Genomic DNA, 25,569 nt, shown 5'->3' on the forward strand with positions numbered 1-25,569 from the left:
CAGACCTGTAACTTCTTCTTTAAGAGTCTCCTCTTTCCTCCACTCATTACCTGTAGTAATGGAACCTGTTTAAACTTGTTATCAGTATAAAAAGACACCTGTGCACACCCTCAAACAGTCAGACTCCAAACTCCACTATGGTGAAGACCAAAGAGCTGTCAAAGGACACCAGAAACAAAATTGTAGCCCTGCACCAGGCTGGGAAGACTGGATCTGCAATAGGCAACCAGCTTGGATTGAAGAAATCAACTGTGGGAGCAATAATTAGAAAATGGAAGACATACAAGACCACTGGATAATCTCCCTCGCTCTGGGGCTCCACGCAAAATCTCACCCCGTGGGGTCAAAATGATCACAAGAACGGTGAGCAAAAATCCCAGAACCACGCGGGGGGACCTATTGAATGAACTGCAGAGAGCTGGGACCAACGTAACAAGGGCTACCATCAGTAACACACTACGCCGCCAGGGACTCAGATCCTGCAGTGCCAGACGTGTCCCACTGCTTAAGCCAGTACATGTCCGGGCCCATCTGAAGTTTGCTAGAGAGCATTTGGATGATCCAGAAGAGTATTGGGAGAATGTCCTATGGTCTGATGAAACCAAACTGGAACTGTTTGGTAGAAACACAACTTTTCGTGTTTGGAGGAAAAAGAATACTGAGTTGCATCCATCAAACACCATACCTACTGTTAAGCATGGGGGTGGAAACATCATGCATTGGGGCTGTTTCTCTGCAAAGGGGCCAGGACGACTGATCCGGGTACATGAAAGAATGAATGGGGCCATGTATCGTGAGATTTTGAGTGCAAACCTCCTTCCATCAGCAAGGGCATTGAAGATGAAACGTGGCTGGGTCTTTCAACATGACAATGATCCAAAGCACACCGCCAGGGCAACAAAGGAGTGGCTTTGTAAGAAGCATTTCAAGGTCCTGGAGTGGCCTAGCCAGTCTCCAGATCTCAACCCTATAGAAAACCTTTGGAGGGAGTTGAAAGTCCGTGTTGCCAAGCGACAGCCCCAAAACATCACTGCTCTAGAGGAGATCTGCATGGAGGAATGGGCCAACATACCAACAACGGTGTGTGCCAACCTTGTGAAGACTTAGAGAAAACGTTTGACCTCTGTCATTGCCAACAAAGGATATATAACAAAGTATTGAGATGACATTTTGTTACTGACCAAATACTTATTTTCCACCATAATTTGCAAATAAATTCTTACAAAATCAGACAATGTGATTTTCTGGATTTGTTTTCTCATTTTGTCTCTCATAGTTGAGGTCTACCTATGATGTAAATTACAGACGCCTCTCATCTTTTTAAGTGGTGGAACTTGCACTATTGGTGACTGACTAAATACTTTTTTGCCCCACTGTGTATGTATATATATATATATATATATATATATATATATATATATATATAGTTCGTATACTTCTACGCTGTGCTCAATCCACTCCTGACCTTTAAAAGCTGCATTTCCATAACATAAGACCTTAAACTTTTACTAGCAAAGAATCTATCCATATAGCAAAATTCATATGCATGATGATGACAGCACACTGAATGCACTTCACCTGTAGCTGTATAGCACCCTCCTAAGGATGTGTAAAGTATTGCAATAACATGACAGTATGTTGCTTCGGTTTAATTACTTTACAAGTTATATTTTTATTTTGTCTCTTTCTCTGCAGGTCGAAAGTTTCTGATAGCCAACGCCCAGATGGACAACTGTGCTATAATCTATTGTAATGATGGTTTCTGTGACATGTTTGGCTACTCCAGGGTGGAGGTCATGCAGCGACCTTGTACTTGTGACTTTCTTACGGGTCCAGAAACCACCCACAACAGCATTACACAACTTACTCAGGCCCTACTAGGATCTGAAGAGCGAAAGCTGGAGATCTTATACTACAGGAAGGAAGGTAAGGAGACTATATATCTAAGGCCCTCAATACCCTCAATGACTAGGTAAATGGGCATTGCATTATTTAATTTGCCTTATAAATAGCCTAAAGATGATTTCCCACAATAATGTGTGTCCATATATGCATACATAGATCACCAGATACGGGAAATGGCTGCTCAGCCAGTCATTGACTTCAGTAGTGATGTGCCTCAGCAGTGATGGGGTGAGGGAGAATTTCCAGGTATTTCCAGTGTGTTCATAGAGGAACAGGAAGCAGTGACCCAGCAAGCACCAGAACAGGAGCGTGAACATCAGTGAGATTCACTTTTTATGTTAGGACCCTCATCTTTAGGCCCGGTTCACATCTGCATTCAGATGAACGGAAACCTATACGCATCAAAAAGCGGTTACTTGGGAAAACACACGGACCCCATAGACTATAATGGGATCCGTGTGGTTTCCGTTCTGTCTTCGATGAAATATGCGGAGAGAAAAGTGCTGCTTTCAGTACTTTTCTCTCCACACGTTTCGTCTGGACACCGAGCAGAAACCACTCGGACCCCATTATAGTCTATGGGGTCCATGTGTTTTCCCAGGTAACTGCTTTTTAAAGAAAAAAACAATGAAGAAAATGCAGCAAAGAGAAAATTAAAAAAAACTGCTGCACTAATAATTTGCATCAATTGTCTGTATGAGTCTGTAGGTTGGAGGTGTAAACAAAAAGAGGGAATTTATTAAGACTGGCGTTATGTACACCGGTCATAAGTCCCCACCTTGTGCAAGATGCGCTCAAATTATTGTGACTTCGGCCTCTTAATAGTTCAGGCGCATTCCCATGTGCCAGAATTGAAATCTACAGCAGTCAAGAACTGGGGAAGTTTTCAGCTATAAGTCAGTAGCGTGAGTTACAGTTAATTTGTCTCAGCCTGCCTTGAAAGAACAATGTGATACATCTTTGGTATGAGAAGGGGCTGTACACCAAAGATTCACCACATTTACACCCATCTATGCCAGAAGAATCCCCCTAGAATTTGTATTCACTGAAAGCATACAGAGATCTTGCAAATAGCGAACAAATATAAATATATATACATTACCGGTAATCTTCTGCACTATAATAATCTATTCCTTCCAGTTTGTGGGTTGTGATGTCACGTATTGTATAAGCATAAAGTGATAGGAACCATAAAAACAACTATATCGTGGTGAAATACATTTCGGCATAAATATACATACTATACCAATATAATAGCAGCTTTAGTAGTGACATTTCTTACTGGAAGCTCCCTTCTTTCTCTAGCATGTTCTCACCTTGAATTACTGCGGGCTACAGGATCCATTAGATTGCTAGCTTTAGAGGGCAGAGTCTTGTGTTGTGTTTCTAAAGTCAGTGACCTATATACACAGGCCTTTCCGTAAAAAGCCATCTCAATCAGTGAATGGAGAAGTAAGTGGTCCTTCCACCTCATACCATTGGGACTCGCACAACGACAAGTCGCTCTTGCTGGTATCATCATATTAGAACATCAAGAGGAACATTGCAGCAATAGGGATGGCCTGTTAAAGCAGCCCAAGGGAGCCTTCAGTGTGTGACTGGATATGGGAATATATTAATGCAGAAGCGGGAAGTCCCACTAGAGATCTGCTTACTATTTAGGGCAGTCAAAGAGAAAGTCACGTTAATTGTTCATTCTAAATTAGGACCGAAAATAAAAGACGAAGGAGCAAGAAAGAGAAGGAAGGACGTGATTCTTACATGGCTGTGATAAACGCCATCTCTAGGGAGGTTACAGATGTTCAGCTTGTAATTGCTCAGAGAAATATACCGCAGCATAATGTAAAGGCGCCATAAAGTACCGCCAGACATGATTTTGTATCAGATTTAATACATGATATTTTACAAAGAAATGTTGTACTAAGTACCATCTAAAGTTGGATCCCAGTGATCACACAAGATGTTTAAAGACTGCCACTTGCCATGCCAAGGTCGTGCCTGCTTTTAACACTACCCCAAGAGACAGCTATCCCAGAATGCATCTGGAACATACTATAACATACTGAGTGGTAATGAGCAGTGTGTTTTCTGCTATAGAAGGTGTGAAGAGGTTAGCTGGTCTTAGGGTTTAGAGGATTCATAGGTAGTCCTAGAGGTTAGCTCGTCATAGAGTTTAGTGGATTCATAGGTAGTCTTAGTGGTTAGCTGGTCATAGGGTTTAGTGGATTCATAGGTAGTCCTAAAAGTTAGCTGGTCATAGGGTTTAGTGGATTTATAGATAGTCCTAGAGGTTAGCTGGTCATAGGGTTTAGTGGATTCATTGGTAGTCCTAGAGGTTAGCTGGTCATAGGGTTTAGTGGATTCATAGGTAGTTCTAGAGGTTAGCTGGTCATTAGTGGATTCATATATAGTCCTATACATTAGCTGGTCATATGGTTTAGTAAGTTCATAGGTAGTCCTAGAGGTTAGCTTGTCATAGAGTTTAGTGGATTCATAGGTAGTCCTAGAGGTTAGCTGGTCATTAGTGGATTCATAGATAGTCCTATACATTAGCTGGTCATATGGTTTAGTGGGTTCATAGGTAGTCCTAGAGGTTAGCTTGTCATAGAGTTTAGTGGATCCATAGGTAGTCCTAGACGTTAGCTGGTCATAGGGTTTAGTGGATTCATAGGTAGTCCTAGAGGTTAGCTGGTCATAGGGTTTAGTGGATTTATAGATAGTCCTAGAGGTTAGCTGGTCATACGGTTTAGTGGATTCATAGGTAGTTCTAGAGGTTAGCTGGTCATTAGTGGATTCATAGATAGTCCTATAGATTAGCTGGTTATAGGGTTTAGTGGATTCATAGGTAGTCCTAGAGGTTAGCTGGTCATAGAGTTTAGTGGATTCATAGGTAGTCCTAGAGGTTAGCTGGTCATAAAGTTTAGTGGTTTCATAAGTAATCCTAGAGGTTAGCTGGTCATACGGTTTCGTGGATTCATAGGTAATCCTAGAGGTTAGCTGGTCATAGGGTTTAGTGGATTCATAAGTAATTCTAGAGGTTAGCTGGTCATAGGGTTTAGTGGATTCATAGGTAGTCCTAGTGGTTAGCTCGTCATAGAGAGTTTAGTGGATTCATAGGTAGTCCTAGAGGTTAGCTGGTCATACGGTTTAGTGGATTCATATGTAGTCCTAGAGGTTAGCTGGTCATAGGGTTTAGTGGATTCATAAGTAATCCTAGAGGTTAGCTGGTCATACGGTTTCGTGGATTCATAGGTAGTCCTAGAGGTTAGCTGGTCATAGGGTTTACTGGATTCATAAGTAATCCTAGAGGTTAGCTGGTCATACGGTTTCGTGGATTCATAGGTAATCCTAGAGGTTAGCTGGTCATAGGGTTTAGTGGATTCATAAGTAATCCTAGAGGTTAGCTGGTCATAGGGTTTAGTGGATTCATAGGTAGTCCTAGAGGTTAGCTGGTCATAGGGTTTAGTGGATTCATAAGTAGTCCTAGAGGATAGCTGGTCATAGGGTTTAGTGGATTCATAGATAGTCCTAGAGGTTAGCTGGTCATAAGGTTTAGTGGTTTCATAGATAGTCCTAGAGGTTAGCTGGTCATAGGGTTTAGTGGATTCATAAGTAGTCCTAGAGGATAGCTGGTCATAGGGTTTAGTGGATTCATAGATAGTCCTAGAGGTTAGCTGGTCATAAGGTTTAGTGGTTTCATAGATAGTCCTAGAGGTTAGCTGGTCATAGGGTTTAGTGGATTCATAAGTAGTCCTAGAGGATAGCTGGTCATAGGGTTTAGTGGATTCATAGGTAGTTCCAGAGGCATTTGACTTTTAGTTATATGTCATTATCTACACCATATGCTCCACTACTATGTTGTGTAGTTTTTGCTTCTTTTACGGTAGAAGCATATACTGTATAGTAGTTATATCTACCTTACTGTACCCCCTGAAGATATGTAACATATACCAACATTCTAGATTCTGACAACCCTTTCCTTCATAACAGAATATTCCTGTATTAAAGTTGTAGATCTGTACAATACATGTATCAAGGGGTGGACTGCATACCTCCCAACCGTCCCGATTTCCGCGGGACAGTCACGATTTGGGTGACATGTCCCGCGGTCCCGATTGGAGGGAGGTATGTCCCGATTTCAACTCAGATCTGCGTCCAGAGGACGCAGATCTGAGTTGAACACATATGCGGCTGAAGCAAGGAGCTGACACAGGTCAGCTCCTCGCTTCGCCGCTGCCCGCCTCTTTCCCTGACACACGCGGCTGAAGCTGCTCGCGTGCTCGCTTCGCCGCTGCGTCTCTCTCTCTCTCGCTGACACATGCGGCTGAAGCGAGGAGCTGACCTGTGTCAGCTCCTCGCTTCGCCGCTGCCGCCGGCTCCTGGCTTGTAGACGCGATGTACAAGCCAGGAGCCGGCGGCAGCAGCGAAGCGAGGAGCTGACACAGGTCAGCTCCTCGCTTCAGCCGCATGTGTCAGCGAGAGAGAAACGCAGCGGCGAAGCGAGCACGCGAGCAGCTTCAGCCGCGTGTGTCAGGGAGAGAGGCGGGCAGCGGCGAAGCGAGGAGCTGACCTGTGTCAGCTCCTTGCTTCAGCCGCATGTGTCAGCGAGAGAGGCGGGCAGAGAGCGGCGAGGGAGCGGAGGAGAAGGTAAGTTTAATGTAGAGGTGGAACGTGAATCTGGGGGCAGATGAAGGAGAGGACGGCATGACACTGGGGGCAGAGATGGAGAGGACAGGAATCTGGGGGCAGAGATGGGGGACATGAATCTGGGGGCAGAGATGGAGGGACAGGAATCTGGGGGCAGAGATGGGGGACATGAATCTGGGGGCAGAGATGTGGGACATGAATCTGGGGGCAGAGATGGAGGGGACATGAATCTGGGGGCAGAGATGGAGGGACATGAATCTGGGGGCAGAGATGGAGTGGACATGAAACTGGGGGCAGAGATGTGGGGACATGAATCTGGGGGCAGAAATGGAGGGACATGAATCTGGGGGCAGAGATGGAGTGGACATGAAACTGGGGGCAGAGATGTGGGGACATGAATCTGGGGGCAGAGATGGAGGGACATGAATCTGGGGGCAGAGATGGAGTGGACATGAAACTGGGGGCAGAGATGGAGAGGACATGAATCTGAGGGCAGAGATGGGGGACATGAATCTGGGGGCAGAGATGGAGAGGACATGAATCTGGGGGCAGAGATGGAGGGACATGAATCTGGGGGCAGAGATGGAGGGACATGAATCTGGGGGCAGAGATGGAGGGACATGAATCTGGGGGCAGAGATGGAAGAGGGACATGAAACTGGGGGCAGATGAAGGGTGTATATGAAACTGGGGGAGAGATAGAGGGGGGGACATATAATTTACGGGTGACTGTAGGAGGATTATACTGTGTGTGGGCACATGAAAAATTAACGAGTGGGCGGAGTCAACACAAAAGTGGGCGGGGCTAAATTTGCCGCGGCGCGCTATGCGCGCCGCACATTTTGTCCCTTTTTCAGTTCTTCAAAAGTTGGGAGGTATGGGACTGACCTCTCAGGCATTAGGGCAGTGCCCAAAGGCCCATGGCCAGAAGATATCCACAGTTCCTGAATTTGATGCATTAAAGTTTCACAACAGGGCAAAAACAAATCAATGAAATCCATTTGTTCTGAGATTGTGTTTAAATGGCTCAAATGTATTACATATATGGCCATTCATAAAGGATCCTTGACCATTTTTGCAAAAAGTGGCAAGTGGCAGAATGAGAAATGTGTGTGGTTTTTTGGTACAATTAGAAGTAAAGATCTGCCATGTTTACACCTATCTACACCAGAGAACTGGCATAGGTAGATTAGTAAATTCCCCAAAGTGTTTTAACTGAAAGCTTCAAGAATTCTTGCAAATAGTGAAGAAATGTAAAAGTACTCACCTTCTGTCCAGCCTGGCATGTTTCCATAAGTACTTCAGCACGTTAAATAGAAGAATTCTTTCTCCAGCACTACATTTATACATTGCAACCATGTATAGATAATAAGAGCTGCTATTCTATGGTAGGAGATCATCCTTCCTCTTTGTAGGGTATAAGAAGGAACTAGCTATTCTAAAGGTACCCGTGCAAATTAGAAGAAAGTCTGTAAAACCCATTGATGTCAGTGGGGTTGACCAACTATCCCATGTGGATGGTGGTTTACTAATTCTACCCGCAATAATAGATGATGTGGGAAAGAAGGATCTACAATTTTGCATGTTGATAATTCCCTTCTCCCCATTAAAAACTAGCGCAAACTCTGCCAAGATGAGTGTTTACATGTAAAGGGGAGTCCTGTTGAATAGCTATATTGATGAAACACACTGGAGGATGGGAGTAGTAGAGATGGTGGTGATGTCACAGGTTAGGTCCAGTACACTCAACTGAACTACTCCAGCCCACCTCCTCTGTAGTGCATCCAGTTGGAGATGGGTCCTCTCTAACCCTAAACCATGTAGTGGTGGTCAGAAGGTCCCTGATGGCAAGCCCTGGAATGACTCGGGAGGAAGTGGTGCCAAAATGAAACATTACTCTGAGAACTTATATCACACAACTTGTGTAGATTCCCAATGGAGGTAATAATTTCCACCTGGTTGCCTATTCCCAGGCTTGGGGTAAGGGACGAATAATGTATGATGGTTATGGGGTGCCTTTACTCCACTCCAGTTAATGTATAATACTCTGCCTCTCCTGGTATAGAGTATAGAGAATGAATAAAGTGAAGTCCCAGGGGCCCAGATACCGGGATGCAAAAGGAGTCCTGGCTTATGGCCTCTCATGAAGCATGACTACTTTTCTCCTGTGAGACACACTTTTGATCTTTAAGGGGTAGGCAGTGAGATCTTCCCTATCTCAGGGTAGTCTTCAGTAGATAATGGGCTTCAGAAATCACCACTCCCTCAGGGGCTGCTAAGGACACGCACAAAGGTCCAGTCTCAATGCCAGAACATACTAGACTAACTCTCCAATGGTCCTCTGGATACTAGAGTCTCCAGCCACGGCCCAGTGGCTTGTGATAAAGGGCTTGGTACAGCGTTGGCCTAACACAGAGGGGTAACCAAACAGTGGGATAAACCAAGGGGAAATAAACATAAGGGAAGTGACACAGAACAAGAATAACATAAAACAAAATGGTTTTAGCAGTGTCCACTGGGATGCTATAATATGGCTGACAGACACCGAGGATGTATGCTGAACATAGAACTGTCTACCTGGTTAAGGGGGTTGAAGGTTGATGTCATATATACTTCAGCCATGTCCTTTATAACTCACAACCTGAAGGACCTTGCAAATTGGACTTTCACACAAAGGTGGAACAGCACTTTAAATCTTAAATTCTACCTCAAACACATGAATTCTACTCACGTAAACCTGAATATACAGACGCGGGCAGCGGGCGCACACCTAAGTACGCAGCACTCGAGGTGAATTAACATAAAATACTGCTGCTTGAAGCAAATTTATCTCATAGGCAAGACAGTAAATAATAAGCCAGCGGAGTTGTGTAGAGCTATAGTTAGAGAAATAAAGGGCTTTATTAGAAGTCTAGACATGAAGGTAGATTAGGATTTACTCCGCATTTTTCTATTAATTGATGGCTGACATTTCTGAGCAGCATATCTGAAAGCGGTAAATATCTAAATATTGGTGCATAGGAGGATGACATCAAACTAGTAAAGGAAATCCTGATATATGATTATAAACTGATATAAGGAAAATGTTTGTTCTTGTACCGTGTTAGCCAGTGGGTAGAAAATATAAAAAAACAAAAAAACAAAACAAAACAAAACTTGAAAGTCTTCAGTAGATCTACTGAAGACTTTCAAGTTTTTTTTGTTTTTTTTTTATATAAACTAATATTACTTTATGAATAACTTCTGCCTAGAATTGCTCTTTATAGAGATTGGGGCACATTTATTAAGCTACTTGTATTTTCTGTGTGTAAATTGTGCCTTTTGTATGAAAAAACAAACAAACAAACAAAGGGCTCAGTGCTCATAGCTTATAAAGGCACATCTCAACTAACACATGTGCACAACATTTAACATGGAGGTATATCTATGTCATAGGTAATGTGTGATGCTGTAGCCCAGTGGCGTAACTAGGAATGGCGGGGCCCCGTGGTGAACTTTTGATATGGGGTCCCCCCCCTCCTTGACCGATACCAAAGACACCGACCAACACCCCCCACCCCTACCCCGCACATTCCTGCACGATCTAAAGGGTTACGTCTTATTGATTTGCACCATTGTGCAGTGCACCTCTTTAGTAGCCACTTTCTGGCAAAAGTAATAGAAGAAAATAAGAATTATTATTTATGAGGTTAGAACATTATTAATAAGCTACAGCTCTTAATGATTTTTGTGGGGGTCATTTTGGGCACACAGTATCCCATAGCCCATATATTTATTTCTACACTGGTAGGAACATTATATGTTTACCTGATAGATCGGATCTGATTCTCGTAGCAGTTGCACCTCCATTTGCACCATCTGGCAGGAACCGTACCAGCCATTAACTATGTCAACACTTCTGTTTATTTACACCCTCTCCTAAATGTAGTAACACCTGCGCATATGTCAGTACAGAAACAAGGCCTATGATATAGAGGTTCATCACTTTGTGGCATCACATCAATGGTATCTGAATGCTACTGAGTTATAGACCATGTATAATTGTTACAATGTACTATATATTTGTACTATACGCTGTTTAACCCCTTCCCATCACAGCCTGTTTGTTTTATGTCTCTTAGCTGTATCAGGGCTTATTTTTCACGGGATGAGTTGTGTTTAATGGTGTTATTTAATGACACCATTTCTGGGTACACATAATATACTACAAAACTTTTATTAATTCTTTAATTTAAAAAAAAAAACAGGAATTCTGCAATTTTTTTTTTCATTTGTTGCATCTTAATTTTTAACTATTTTTGCATAATAAATACAGTTTTTTATGAAAAGCCTTTTTTTTGTCACTATATCTTAACTGCCATAGCTTTTATATTTTTAGACAGTACGTTCAAAGTGAATGGGATTCTAACTAAACCCTTCCACAGATTGCTGAAAAATATCCGTAGCAGACATGCTGCAGTTTCAAGAACCATTGCATTTTGGAAATTTCAGCATGTCAATTATACGCTAGTGTTTTCTGTATAGGTATAATTGAAGTTCTGAGGGAAAAACAGCGATCTGTTTCCACTGTGGGGAAAACCGCAATGCGTTTCCACCGTGCAGTGCTTTATGGCTGTGGCTATATTTCAGGTTGTGCCTCAGGCAGCGCCTAATAGGCTTCAATAACTGACAAACTCAGAGGCCATTGTGAGACCTTTGTCTGCCATAGTAACCAGTACCTCAGAGGCGTGATGGAGACCGCTCTCTCCTTCTGTAAAACAACTTAGATGGAGCAATGTCTATCCCGGCTGTCACAGCAGTACAGTTGCTGCCAGTTACAGCCATACCATCCTCTTTGCAGGTACTGTAAAACGCTGTTTTAAATTTTTAAGGGAATTTATTTAAAAAAAAAATCCAGTATATGAATATGGTATTTGAGATGGAAAAGTATAATGAACTTTTCAGTATTGACCTTTTAAGCTCTTACTTTGGCTGGGGCTAATAGGCATCTGTTAGGCATGGAGATAAGGGGATAGGGCTTTAGCTGTCATCGTGACCCCTCAGCACTCTGAAATTGCAAAGGTGGGGCCAAGTGAGTGGGGATCGATATAAAAATACTTAGATGCCATAATCAATATTGATCTTGTCATGCAAGGGGTTAATCTGCAACTTTAGTAGTGAGAGCTGACAAGCAACATCCAACATTGATGGTCCAGACACCTGAGCCAGTCTGAGATCCATACAAATATGATGCTGAACATTACATACATGCTTGGAGAGACTAACATAGAGCAGGGTTAAGATTAAAATCACTAAGGAGTTAAAATACCCGTACCTGAGGTAAGCTATATGTAGTCTACTATAAAAAAAAGTGACATTTCATGAGGGTTTTTCAATATACAGTATATGTTCAAGTGATTCTACAGATGGAGTTTCCTTTAAATATCATTAGCATTGGTGATATCTACCTTTTAATATACCATATAACTTTTTGACTTCCATGAATATCCCTTCCTATCAGCAACATCACAGGAGCAAATTATTCACTGGTACTCAATCCCAATGAAAACAGTGTTCCCTGCCCATCCCCCAAGCTCCGTAAATGGTTTTACCACCAGCTACAAAAACAGCACAGCTCATTTACTAAGATGTTACCAAAAATATAGCGTGCAGGAGAAGAGAGGATAGAAGCATCTTATATTCACATGAACCATTTCCCAAAAAATTTGAAATGACAGCTACCGTTTTAATCCTCAATAGTGAAAAGTCGTAAAGGTGTCTCCACATCAAGTCCCCATTACAGGCCCGCATACAATAAGGACTCACCATTACAGGCCCCTATACAATAAGGGTTCCCATTACAGGCCCCCATACAGTAGGGCCCCCATTACAGGCCCCCATACGGTAAGGGCTCATGTTACAGTGCTCCATAAAATAAGGGCCCATGTTGCCTATAGTGTATGGAAGCCTGTTACAATGGCCCTTACTGTATGGAGATCTGTAAAAGGGAAGCTTACTGTATGGGGATCTACAACAGAGGCCCTTACTGTATGGGGGCCTGAAACATGTCTATGCCCATGTTTCAGACCCCATATAGTAAGGCCCCCTGTAACAGTCCTCCCTTCAGTAACGGCCCCTGTTACAGGCACCCATACAATAAGGACCTCTGTTATAGGCCCCCACACTATATATTCTCCTTCCATATAGGCCCCACCAAAGGTACTTTAAGCCTGTAGTTCCAATCCACTGCTGTCTCCGCTAAGGCTTAGGCCTTAGGCTCAGCATCAAAACACAAAATTTGGAATGTAAGTAGGTAAGTGAAATCATCCATTACCCGCTGAAGTAATCCAATAGGTAACAGTCTATTAATAAAAAATAATAATAAAAAAGAAGTAGTTTGTAGGGGGGCATGCAGGATGCCTAAGGTTATGGGGCCCCACAACATGGGCCCCAATAGCCTAAACTTTGAGAAAAAACTGCAGGATTAGCTACTCTCATAGCTTGGATCCCAACAATAAGGATTAAAGTAGCAATATTTTCCATGTAACATCCATATGTGTCAGCCTGTGTTTTTATTGTTCCTTTGGATCTTTTGCTAATACTCTTTTAAGAAGCAGAGCTGCGGGCTGTGCGCTGTTCTGTTCTGCGCATAGTTATAACCGAAAAATACAGAGACATTCATTTTCTGCAGTAATGTCTGGCCTGTGTCCTGTGTATTAAACTGCTACTGAAGATTTGTTCTGCAGAGCTTAGGCACAACATTACAGGGTAATGGCTTCTATGTCTTATCTGCTTTCTTTTTGCTTGGATTATTATTGTAAAATATTACTTGTCGTTTTCTTGTTAGATCTTTTGTACACAATATGATTTTTTTTTTTACCACTAGCAAAACAAATATTCTATCCTTTTGTAGCATTGAAAGTCTCTTTTGGCTCTGTTGCATACGTTTTTGCATAAATAGCAGCTAAACATAGGCACATTTCTGGTGAATCCCATGAACATATTGCAGAAAAATACGCAGAACCGCGGCAATATCCAAAACCATCGTGTAGCATGTCAATTATACCTACTAGAGATGAGCGAGTACTGTTCGGATCAGCCGATCCAAACAGCACGCTCCATAGAAATGAATGGATGCACCTGGTACTTCCGCTTTGACGGCGGCCGGCCGCTTAACCCCCCGTGTGCCGACTACGTCCATTCATTTCTATGTGAGTGTGCTGTTCGGATTGGCTGATCCGAACAGTACTCGCTCATCTCTAATACCTACAGAGACACTGACGATTTTCCTATAGGTATAATGGAAGCAGAAAGTTTCTAGGAGAAGTGCTGTGGGAAAAAAACAAGATGCGTTTTTCGCAGCACTTTTTTGCTGCGGCCCACTATATGGGGCTTTAGCTTTAAAGGGGTTTTGAATGGTTTGAACATGACTGCCAAGGTGTCTACAGATCCGGGGTGTGGATTCAGAGTCAGCGCCAGTCTTTGGTTAAATCAGAATCCGAAAAAAAATTATTGACTCTGACTCTGGCTTTAAAATAGAATTATTATTTTAAATGATATTATCCAAATATCAATATTATATAATTAAGTGGATTCAATCATTTGAATCCCATTTTTCTCCCTAACACATAGGAATTGCCTTAAGAAAGGCTATTCTTCTCCTACCTTTAGAAGTCTTCTCTGCACCACCATTCTGTAGATATCCCTGTTTTCTTTGGTATGTAAATGAGTTTTGAGGGACGCCCACAGTGCTGCAATAAAGCCTCTGTCTTCTTCTGGCACGCCTCCCCACGATGTCTTCTTCAGTACGCTCATGTAAGCGGCCACAAGAAAATGGCTGCAGACACGTGTAGTCAGCTGTGCCGACTGCGCATGCGTGAATTTTAAATCCGGAAGAAGCCATCGGAAGAAGACATGATTGAATCCCTTTAATTGGATATACGTTTGTTGAATATTTACTTTCATAGGAATTCAATCACTACCTTTGTTTTCCTGAATTACAGGAGTTTTATAGGATCCTTTTATGAGTCATTGATTTGGCCTACTGAATTAGTGCCCGTGCAGTCAGTCAATAGCTGAAGCAGGTCACCATGGAGGCCATTGACTTGCTGAGTGAGGATCGGTTGAGTTAAGTATAAATTCTTTTGTTTTTATCATATGTACTTACTGACATTTGTGGATCTGGCAAACACTTTAAATATTTCAGCTGCTTTTTCTTTGCCTCCATTTCTAGTTAGACAGTCCATCTCTCCCTGGAGGACCCATGATGTCCTTGCATTACATGGTCAGACCATTTATTTCAGACGGCTCTGTGTAATGGTTAATTTCCCCTGTGGTGTTGCTCAAGGGAACCTTCCATGTTCCGGCTGATCGCTGGAGGTCTCAGTAATGATGATGTGATGATTTTGTTGTAAGAGATTGTCCAAGACAGATTTGTGCAAAAGAGCAGTGGACATGCTAAAATGTGTCATCTAGTATGCTATTGTCCTCAATGTGGACCCTAAATGTACACCAAATATAATACTTATTGACAATATAGAGAAAGGGATCTACATCCATGATAATATTATCTCGTATTGAGTCACAGTTTACATTGAAAGTACATTTTTTAGTAGCATAATACACTGAAATTTGCTATTCTCCAGCAGCCGGTGCCTATTTTAGAGGTTCAGTATCTATAGAGACCCTCTTATCCTGTTTTGCTGATCAGTATGCATAGAAGTAGTTATATTTAGCATTCTATCTAAATAAAATCCATAGGAAGCAAAGGACTGACAAACAATAGCATCATTGTATCTATAGTAGGCTATGAAGACACGGTAACCACTAAGGAACAACTTTGTAGAAGGACACGATACTCGCTTGAAGAAGCAAATACATTTGTTTTTATTAGAAGCCATTTCAAGAATAATGTTCTTCATACTTCCTAGAATCTGGCTGCCTATATTCAATATCCCATATTTCCTCACCTCATTGCTTATTTATTCTTAGTCATCTGAAGTATAACTCCCTCGTTTCTTCGCTCTGTTCTTGTATCTAGAAGAATGCCATTAATCATATCTTGTGGTTTTAGACTGTCCTAAATGCATTATTTTACACTTGCCTGCATGGAAGTGCAATTTCACATTCTGAGAAATTGTTCCTATTCCTGCTAATGTTCACTCAATCTGTTTAGATGGTTGTAGAGGTTAGAAATGCTAGGTCACCTGCAAGACGGAGTCTCACGTGATCCATTTAGACAAGAAATATTGATAATCTTCCACATTATGGCTTGTGATACAAAAAATACTGTAATTTTCCTTAATTTGACAATTTTAGCTGTTTGCTAGGCAGTTACAGTAAAAGCTTCATTTTTTTTTCTTAAAAAATAATATCATAGGATCCAGGAGATCCTGGTAGCATCTGTAATATCATTCCATACCAAGAGCAGGGGCGTAACTACCGGGGTAGCAGGGGTAGCAGTTGGCCACAGGGCCTGGGACATTAGGGGGCACAGCGACACCCGCTACCCCTATGGTTTTTTATGCCTTTTAATAGGTCATTACCGTCTGGAGTTACTCCAGCCAGTAACGAGCCCTACTTACTACTTACGCCGCGGGCCCCACAAGCACTATTATATTCGGGGGTCTTTTTGGACCACCGAGTACAATGATTGGAGGCCCAGGAGAGGTAAGGAACATAAAAAATAGTGTTACTTACCTCTCCAGGCAGGCTTCGGGCCTATTTGCGTGACGTCACATGACTGGGACCTGCGTCCATATGCGTCGCGACGTAGGCCCTCCCCCGGTTACATGACATCCCGGACATCATTGAAGATGGCTGACAATGGCAGAGAGTGCATCGGAGCTGGGAATAGGTAAGTAACAGATTTTTTTTTATGTTTTTATCCCCCCTGGGTCTCCGATTATTATTATTATACTCTGGGATTTGAAAACACCCCAGAGTATAATAATTGTTCACAGGCATCCACAATGGAGCATAATACTGTGTACAGCGGCCACTATAGGGCATAATACTGTGTGCAGGGGCCACTATGGGGCCTAATACTGTCTGCAGGGGGCACTATTGGGCCTAATACTGTGTGCGTGGGCCACTATGGGGCATAATAGTGTGCGCAGAAATGCAGGGGGGAGGATCAGTTGGTCGAGGTCTTTGGTGTCGGTCAGGGGGAGCCCCATGTCAGAAGTTTGCCCCCGCTATTCCTAGTTACGTCACTGACCAAGAGAATGCATTGAAATTAAAGGGATTGTCTGGTAATATAATATTGAGCTCCACTTCATTGTCTCAGGCCAGTGACATCAAGTCCTTTAGGCTTATAGCCCTTCTGCAGCTAATACATGGGGCTGAACTGCAATACTAAGAATAGCCACTTTATGATGTATGGCACTGTGCTTATTAAGTAGGGAAACGGCATCAATATCATAGTCTTGGATAACTTTAACTTGAGATATGTGGCTGCAAACAATTTCAGAGGAAAGAGGTAAAAGATTCTTGGCTGATCATTTCCTAGCATCTCTTCACATGGGTCAAAGCTGTTTTTTGGTACAGTTCTCCAAAACGATTCCATTCACACAGAGTTAAAGAATTATTTTTTGACTGCCAGTATCGCCTTAAAGGGTTGACCAAGAAAAAAAAAAGAGATCACTTGCAGCGGGGGCCTCCACTAGAACAAGTTCTGAGGCGCCGCGGGACTGGACATCGGCCTGGGACACCGAAGCACTGAGGACAGGTGAATATGTTATTTTTAATTATTTTTCCCCTTCCCCAGCCTCCAAGAAAACAAAAATGTTTTTTCCTGGACAACTCCTTTAACCCCTGTCAGATCTATACAGTCACATTGAACTTCTAAATTCACTTTTGAGGTTGGGGCCCCAAGTAGTACTAATGCAGTGATTTTGGCCCGACAAACGCAGCACTTTTTTGCTGTGGCTCACTGCGTTGGGCCTTAGCCTAAAAGGCTGGGAGTATTATGGGAATCTGATATGGGTCTATCCCAGAATGTCCCTTTAGCCCATTTCTGTCCATGCTGACTGTATTATATAGTTAAAAAAATCAACATTATTCTGTAAGCGGTAGATAGCATAGGAAAGCAGAAAGCATGTGTTGTTGAAAGGCAGATGCTGAGCTCTGTATCTTTAATCTTTTTTCTTGTTTTGACATTAAAACTTAGGTTGATTTGAGGCTTCGCTGTTCTAGTTATTACCAACAAATGAAATCTAATTAAATAGAAAGATATAACAGAAAGGAAGCGTAGTCAGGAAGCGGATGATCGATACAGCTTAATATCTCACTATTCATGGCCTGAATATTCCAAGTACTGGGGACTATGAAGAAATACATGGGTGCGGTATCTATCACTACTGTGTTCATTTTCCTTACATTAAGTTCTTTTTGGGTTTTTTTGGTTTCTTCATAAACTGCCTTTTTTAATTCCTAAACCGTATATCTCCAAACCCTGTTCACAAATAGAGCAAAAAATCAAAGCTTGCTGCGGATTTTACAGGTTTGTGTATAGACTGACCTTTTCACAATGTATTTTTAAGGTTCAGCTGAGGATTTTTTAGTGTTTTGGAAGATATTATTGCAGTATAATTCAAATATGCTTTCACCTAAAGAGGACCTTTCTTGTCCTTCAACATGCGCAATGTTACATGCTGCAAAGCTGACTGTGTGCTGAATTCAGTGAGCTCTGGTAACAGAGATATTGGTACCGTCAGTTTCAATACCAATATCACTGCACTGTCAGAGGAGCCAGGCTCACAGCACAGTCATCACTATGTAATACAAGTCTATAGCAGTTTGCCATCAGGGGGCGTTTCTCACTGCCCAGTGATGGTACTGAGCTGTGAGACCGACCTGCACCAGTGCAGTGATATCTGTGTGGAAACTTACAGCACTGATATTTATGGCACTGGAACACATATCTGCAAAATTGACTGTGAACTGATTTTCTGTCAACTGTCAACTTTTGCAGAGATATGTAACATGGCACATGTTATAGGACATGAAATGTCCTTGTTAAAGGAGATGACTTGGGCTATATGAACGTCACAGAGACCAGTCTTTGACAGGTCATATATTGTATACTGTAGAATGTGTAGCCATTAAAATCAGATTGTTGGGGGTTCTAGGAGACAAACTCTTGAGAGTAGTTTCCAAGAATACATATACATACTGTGGGGAAGTTAGCTCGGTAGAAGCAGATAGCCAAAAAGTCATGACAGGGACACAAAATATGCAGCAAACAGGAAAATAAATAACCACATTGCAAGAAGGATCCGCAACATCTTGGGTACGTATAAAATTTAACCTTTAATCCATGAGTTAAAAATAAGCCCCGATGGGCAGGCAAACAAGATAACTAATACATAGTAAAGTGCAGAAAAAAGTCAGAAAGGTGGATAAAAAACCGCAACTAACGCGTTTCGGGGTCCTTAAAGCCCCTTAATCATAGTACTCTGGAGCACTATGATTAAGGGGCTTTAAGGACCCCGAAACGCGTTAGTTGCGGTTTTTTTATCCACCTTTCTGACTTTTTTCTGCACTTTACTATGTATTAGTTATCTTGTTTGCCTGCCCATCGGGGCTTATTTTTAACTCATGGATTAAAGGTTAAATTTTATACGTACCCAAGATGTTGCGGATTCTTCTTGCAATGTGGTTTTTCAAAGAATTTTGAAGCTCCTAGGAGTCAGGAGACAGGGTCGTGCACCTGGGACGTCTATTTCAGGGTGAGCTAACCTCTTGCATTTTTTCTTTTCCGAGGAAAATAAATAAACCTTGACTTCAGGCACAAAATGAGTAAAACAAACTTCAGGCAAAAGCAAAATAAAAACCTGCTCATGTGAGCCACTAGCTAAACAGATCGGATAACCTAACCATATGTGTGGCTTATTATCAGCTACATGAACACAACAAGAGCAATATAGTCTCACCGGACTCAGGGTTACAGGACAGACTCACACACCTCCTTTCTCTCCATGGGACTGCACTGGAGTGCAGGATTTGCAGCCTTTTCTGTACCAGTAATAAGTCAAGGATCTACAACTGGGTTGAGGTCTACTCCAGATCCGCCCTGGACCACACATATGTCAGAAACCTGGGGCTGATATATTTGGACTAGGGTTGAGCAATCGGGACCGGGGAAGATCGGATTCCGATCGGCAATCAAATAAATTTCACGATCACCATCGGGTTCCAATCCCGCCTAAAAAGATTGGGAACGAAATTCTGATCCTGATTGCTCAGCTTACCTGCAAAGATCTGCTGCCGCTCCCTGTTCTTCTCGCTCCTCTTCTCTCTCATTGACATGCCTTCAAAGCGCCCTGCGCGCCCCCACAGGGCTTGTGGCTTAGGAGAGTGTGGGCGGGTACTGGGAGGGGAGACGTGAGTGATGCACTCATGTCTCCCTGCCCACACTTTCCTAAGCCACAACAAGCCCCGCCTACTCCCATCATCTCTAACACTAGCCTAGGGAGGTGGGGGCGTGCACAGCGCTCTGAAGGCATGTCAATGAGAGAGGACCAGACCGAGAAGAACGGGGAGTGGCAGCGGCAGCGGATCTGTGCAGGTAAGCGGACACCAGGGGGGCTAACTAGCTAGGGGATTTTTTTTTAATCGCTACACAGCGTGGAGTCCAAAAATTTAAACAATTTTTGGACTCCATGCTGTGTAGTGAATAGGATCGTTTTTAAAATCTGATCTTCGATAATTTAAAAAAAATCCCATTGACTTGCATTAGGATCGGAATTGGGATCGGGATCGGGTTCAGATGGAAAATGATCGGAAATCGGATTTTAAAAACGATCCTGAAATTTCAAGATCAGCTCAACCCTAATCTGGACTCAGCACTTTGCCTGTCACCTTCTCACAATATATATAAGGGTGCATTCACATGTGCATTGTTTGATCCATTCTTCTGGTCCATTGTAGTATCAATTGAACAGATTAACCTTAAAGATAGATCATTGTAATGATGGACAATAACTAAGGTCTTGAGACTCCAATGACTATAATGGAGTCTGTCAGGTATCAGTTTTTTTCCCTGATATTGCCGGACTACAAAGTAATGCTTTCAGGACTTTTTCATCTACAATTTACGACTAGCTCTGCATTGAACTGATTCCATCATTGGTGGGAACATAGCCATAGCCCTGAATGTTGGCTATCTTAGTACAAGAAAACATTAACGTCCATTTATAAGCCTCATTCAGTCAAGTTTACCTATCTCTAGTTCTTCATATTTCAGATTTAATACCCGCACCATCTGCAGTTTTCATCCTGGTTCAGCAGAACTGCTTCTTACATCCATAATATGGACTGTTAAATATAGGTAAAATACATCCATCTAAATGAGGCCTTATTTACAGGAAAACAGATGGTACAAAAAGTATATTATAAAGTTGCACGGCTTATTAATATGCAATAATTAAATATGCAAATCTTTTTATTCCCGGCTATTGTGCTGAAAACAATAATGTTAATAAAATACTTACTAGACAGACTGCAGCCAAATGTATTGCATTTGCAACTAAGTCTCAGTTCAGATCTGCATTTGGGTTTCTGTTCGGTGAGTCCACTTGGTGACCCCCTGAACGGAAGCATATCTGCATAAAAAAGCAGTTACCTTAAGAAACCGGCAGACCCCATAGACTTAGTGGGGTCTGTGTGGATTCTGTTTGGTTTCCACATGAAAAATCCAGAGAAAAAAGTGCTGCCTGCAGGACCTTTCGCTCCGCGGATAGGGGAACTGAATGGCCTAATGAAACGGGCCTAATGAGGCCACATATACTTTACTTGCCTCCTCACCACCTTATACATAAATATTTTGTGTGAAAAACTGTCTATAACAAAAAAATGGCTGAACTGAAGACTGATGTATAAATAAGTATAAAGACTGAGAGTTCTCAGTAGTTGATCCCTTTTTTAATGGCTAACAAAAGAACTCTCATTCTTTACATTTCATATCCACTGGCTAATACGGTACAAAGATACATTTTTCTTGTATAAATAAATAGCAGAGGGAAACGGTACAATAAGGGTGTGTTTACACAACGGAAAATGGATTCTGCGTATGAACATACCGTGCGGCTAGCTGCCACAGATTGCAAATGCAGTGCACTGACATCCCGTTGCGGCATTCTGCTCTGGATTAAGCCCGAATGAATGGGCCTAATCGGGACGGAGTCCGGAGTCAGCTGCAGAATCTGCAGCAAGATAGGTCATCTCATTACTAACTAGCGGAAAAAAGAAACAAGCGGCTCCCATTGAAGTTAAAGGGAGCTGTTTTGGCAGGCAGATTTTGAGGCGGATTCCGCGTGAAAATCTGTTGCCAAAAAACTCTGTGTGAACTAGCCCTAATAGAGGGGGTAGGGGAATATATATTCCAAATGTTTACCCAGTACCTGAAAAACAGTGGACAGAGAAATATGGTCTAATTTCATGGATTTCTACCTACAGTCGGCTACAACAAATGTTTCTGGAATGAGAGTATATTTCAGTTTAATGTGTTTGCTTATTGTTGTATAAAAAGCTATAACCACTTTACTGCACGGCTGACATCTCAGAATAAATTGGATTAATAAGAGTAAACTTATGTTCTTCCCTTACATATCCTGGTACCAAGAAGAATCTTGGGAGAAAAAGTTTAAGCAGAATAAATTAAGGGGCAAAATCACACTACTTCTATGCAAAGAGGCCTTACAATAGATAATGCAGGGTATATTATGTTATATTATATTATATATTAATACAACTCATTTGCCTAAAATCCATTCTGGACAGAAATCTCAGCGAATATTATTGAATTATTGCTAAAACCATTTTATTACACTAACCTTCGGTAACTGGAGTGTGATCTAACCCTATAAGGATGCAGGGTAGTTTGATTGTTAATGCTCAGGGACTTATTTAATATTTTACATTTATAATGTATTATTTTTAGTTTTTTGTCGACATATCCATGTGAGGGCTTCTTCTTTGCATGACAAGTACTTTTATGGCACCATTTTAGGGTACATACAGTCCTATGAAAAAGTTTGGGCACCCCTATTAATCTTAATCATTTTTAGTTCTAAATATTTTGGTGTTTGCAACAGCCATTTCAGTTTGATATATCTAATAACTGATGGACACAGTAATATTTCAGGATTGAAATGAGGTTTATTGTACTAACAGAAAATGCGCAATATGCATTAAACCAAAATTTGACCGGTGCAAAAGTATGGGCACCCTTATCATTTTATTGATTTGAATACTCCTAACTACTTTTTACTGACTTACTGAAGCACAAAATTGGTTTTGTAACCTCAGTGAGCTTTGAACTTCATAGCCAGGTGTATCCAATCATGAGAAAAGGTATTTAAGGTGGCCAATTGCAAGTTGTTCTACTATTTGAATCTCCTCTGAAGAGTGGCATCATGGGCTACTCAAAACAACTCTCAAATGATCTGAAAACAAAGATTGTTCAACATAGTTGTTCAGCGGAAGGATACAAAAAGCTGTCTCAGAGATTTAACCTGTCAGTTTCCACTGTGAGGAACTTAGTAAGGAAATGGAAGACCACAGGGACAGTTCTTGTTAAGCCCAGAAGTGGCAGGCCAAGAAAAATATCAGAAAAGCAGAGAAGAAGAATGGTGAGAACAGTCAAGGACAATCCACAGACCACCTCCAAAGAGCTGCAGCATCATCTTGCTGCAGATGGTGTCACTGTGCATCGGTAACAATACAGCGCACTTTGCACAAGGAGAAGCTGTCAGGGAGAGTGATGAGAAAGAAGCCGTTTCTGCACGTACGCCACAAATAGAGTTGCCTGAGGTACGCAAAAGCACATTTGGAGAAGCCAACTTCATTTTGGAAACAAAGATTGAGTTGTTTGGTTATAAAAAAAAGGCGTTATGCATGGCGTCCAAAAAGAAACAGCATTCCAAGAAAAACACATGCTACCCACTGTAAAATTTGGTGGAGGTTCCATCATGCTTTGGGGCTGTGTGGCCAATGCCGGCATCGGGAATCTTGTTAAAGTTGAGGGTCGCATGGATTCCACTCAGTATCAGCAGATTCTTGAGAATAATGTTCAAGAATCAGTGACGAAGTTGAAGTTACGCCGGGGATGGATATTTCAGCAAGACAATGATCCAAAACACCGCTCCAAATCCTCAGGCATTCATGCAGAGGAACAATTACAATGTTCTGGAATGGCCATCCCAGTCCCCAGACCTGAATATCATTGAACATCTGTGGGATGATTTGAAGCGGGCTGTCCATGCTCGGCGACCATCTAACTTAACTGAACTTGAATTGTTTGTCCAAAATACCTTTATCCAGGATCCAGGAACTGATTAAAAGCTACAGGAAGCGACTAGAGGCTGTTATCTTTGCAAAAGGAGGATGTACTAAATATTAATGTCACTTTTCTGTTGAGGTGCCCATACTTTTGCACCGGTCAAATTTTGGTTTAATGCATATTGCACATTTACTGTTAGTACAATAAACCTCATTTCAATCCTGAAATATTACTGTGTCCATCAGTTATTAGATATATCAAACTGAAATGGCTGTTGCAAATACCAAAATATTTAGAACTAAAAATGATTAAGATTAATAGGGGTGCCCAAACTTTTTCATAGGACTGTATAATGTTTTCAATAGCTTTTATTAACGTTTTGGAGGATTCAACTGAAAAAGAAAACACATTTTGTTTCTACAATCTTCATTCTCCATTAAAAATGACAAGTTATTAATGTTTTAGGGGGAAGTTGACCAAAATGCATTAATTTGAACGTTGCAGTATATATATATATATTTTACAGCGTTCACTGTATGGGCTAAATAATGCTATTTTTGGATACAGAGTATAATAATCGGAGACTCAGGGGAGGATACAAACATAGAAAACAATGTTACTTACCTCTCCCTCCCTGCTGATGTTACTTACCTCTCACTCCCTGCTGATTTTGGCTATGTTCAATGATATATGGGACATCACTAGAGCCAGGCTTGCGTTGAGATGCAAAAAGATGCAAACCCGGCTCACATGACATCTGTTACATCACCAAGTAAGCCCAAAACCTTCCAGAGCCCAGGAGAGGTAAGTAACTGTGTTTTTTATGTTTCATCACTAGAGATGAGCGAACACTAAAATGTTCGAGGTTCGAAATTCGATTCGAACAGCCGCTCAATGTGCGTGTGTTCGAACGGGTTTCGAACCCCATTATAGTCTATGGGGAACAGATACTCGTTAAGGGGGAAACCCAAATCCGTGTCTGGAGGGTCACCAAGTCCACTATGACACCCCAGGAAATGATGCCAACACCTCTGGAATGACACTGGGACAGCAGGGGAAGCATGTCTGGGGGCATCTAACACACCAAAGACCCTCTATTACCCCAACATCACAGCCTAACAACTACACACTTTACACACTCAATACCACCTCTCTGACAGTAGGAAAACACCTTGAAACATGTGTATTTGGCACTTGCAGTGAGGAGAGCTTGTCACCAGCAGTGAATTTGGCCCTTGTAGTAAGTTGAGGTTGGCACCAACATTTGTTTTGAAAATCAGGGTGGATTGAGCCTCTAACCAGCAGAGTTTGGGCAAATTCATGGTGGAGGGAGCCTCTAAACACCCCAGTTTGGGCAAATTCATGGTGGAGGGAGCCTCTAAAAACCCCAGTTTGGACCAATTCATGGTGGAGGGAGCCTCTAACCAGCCCAGTTTGGGCAAATTCATGGTGGAGGGAGCCTCTAACCAGCCCAGTTTGGACCAATTAATGGTGGAGGGAGCCTCTAACCAGCCCAGTTTGGACCAATTAATGGTGGAGGGAGCCTCTAACCAGCCCAGTTTGGACCAATTAATGGTGGAGGGAGCCTCTAACCAGCCCAGTTTGGACCAATTAATGGTGGAGGGAGCCTCTAACCACCCCAGTTTGGACCAATTCATGGTGGAGGGAGCCTCTAAACAGCCAAGTTTGGACCAATTCATGGTGGAGGGAGCCTCTAAAAACCCCAGTTTGGACCAATTCATGGTGGAGGGAGCC

At 42.1% G+C, this 25,569-nt stretch overlaps 1 protein-coding gene across 1 annotated transcript in view; it reads left to right on the forward strand.

The window, feature by feature from the left end:
- Positions 1–25,569, forward strand: part of KCNH6 (potassium voltage-gated channel subfamily H member 6) — a 186,973-nt gene that overhangs the window by 48,264 nt on the left and 113,140 nt on the right. Inside the window, exon 2 of the mRNA XM_075277136.1 lies at positions 1,696–1,926. Within this exon, the coding sequence (XP_075133237.1) occupies positions 1,696–1,926 (231 nt within the window). The remainder of the gene's footprint in view (positions 1–1,695; positions 1,927–25,569) is intronic.

Source organism: Leptodactylus fuscus, chromosome 6 (genome assembly GCF_031893055.1).
Source record: "Leptodactylus fuscus isolate aLepFus1 chromosome 6, aLepFus1.hap2, whole genome shotgun sequence".
NCBI lineage: Eukaryota > Metazoa > Chordata > Amphibia > Anura > Leptodactylidae > Leptodactylus > Leptodactylus fuscus.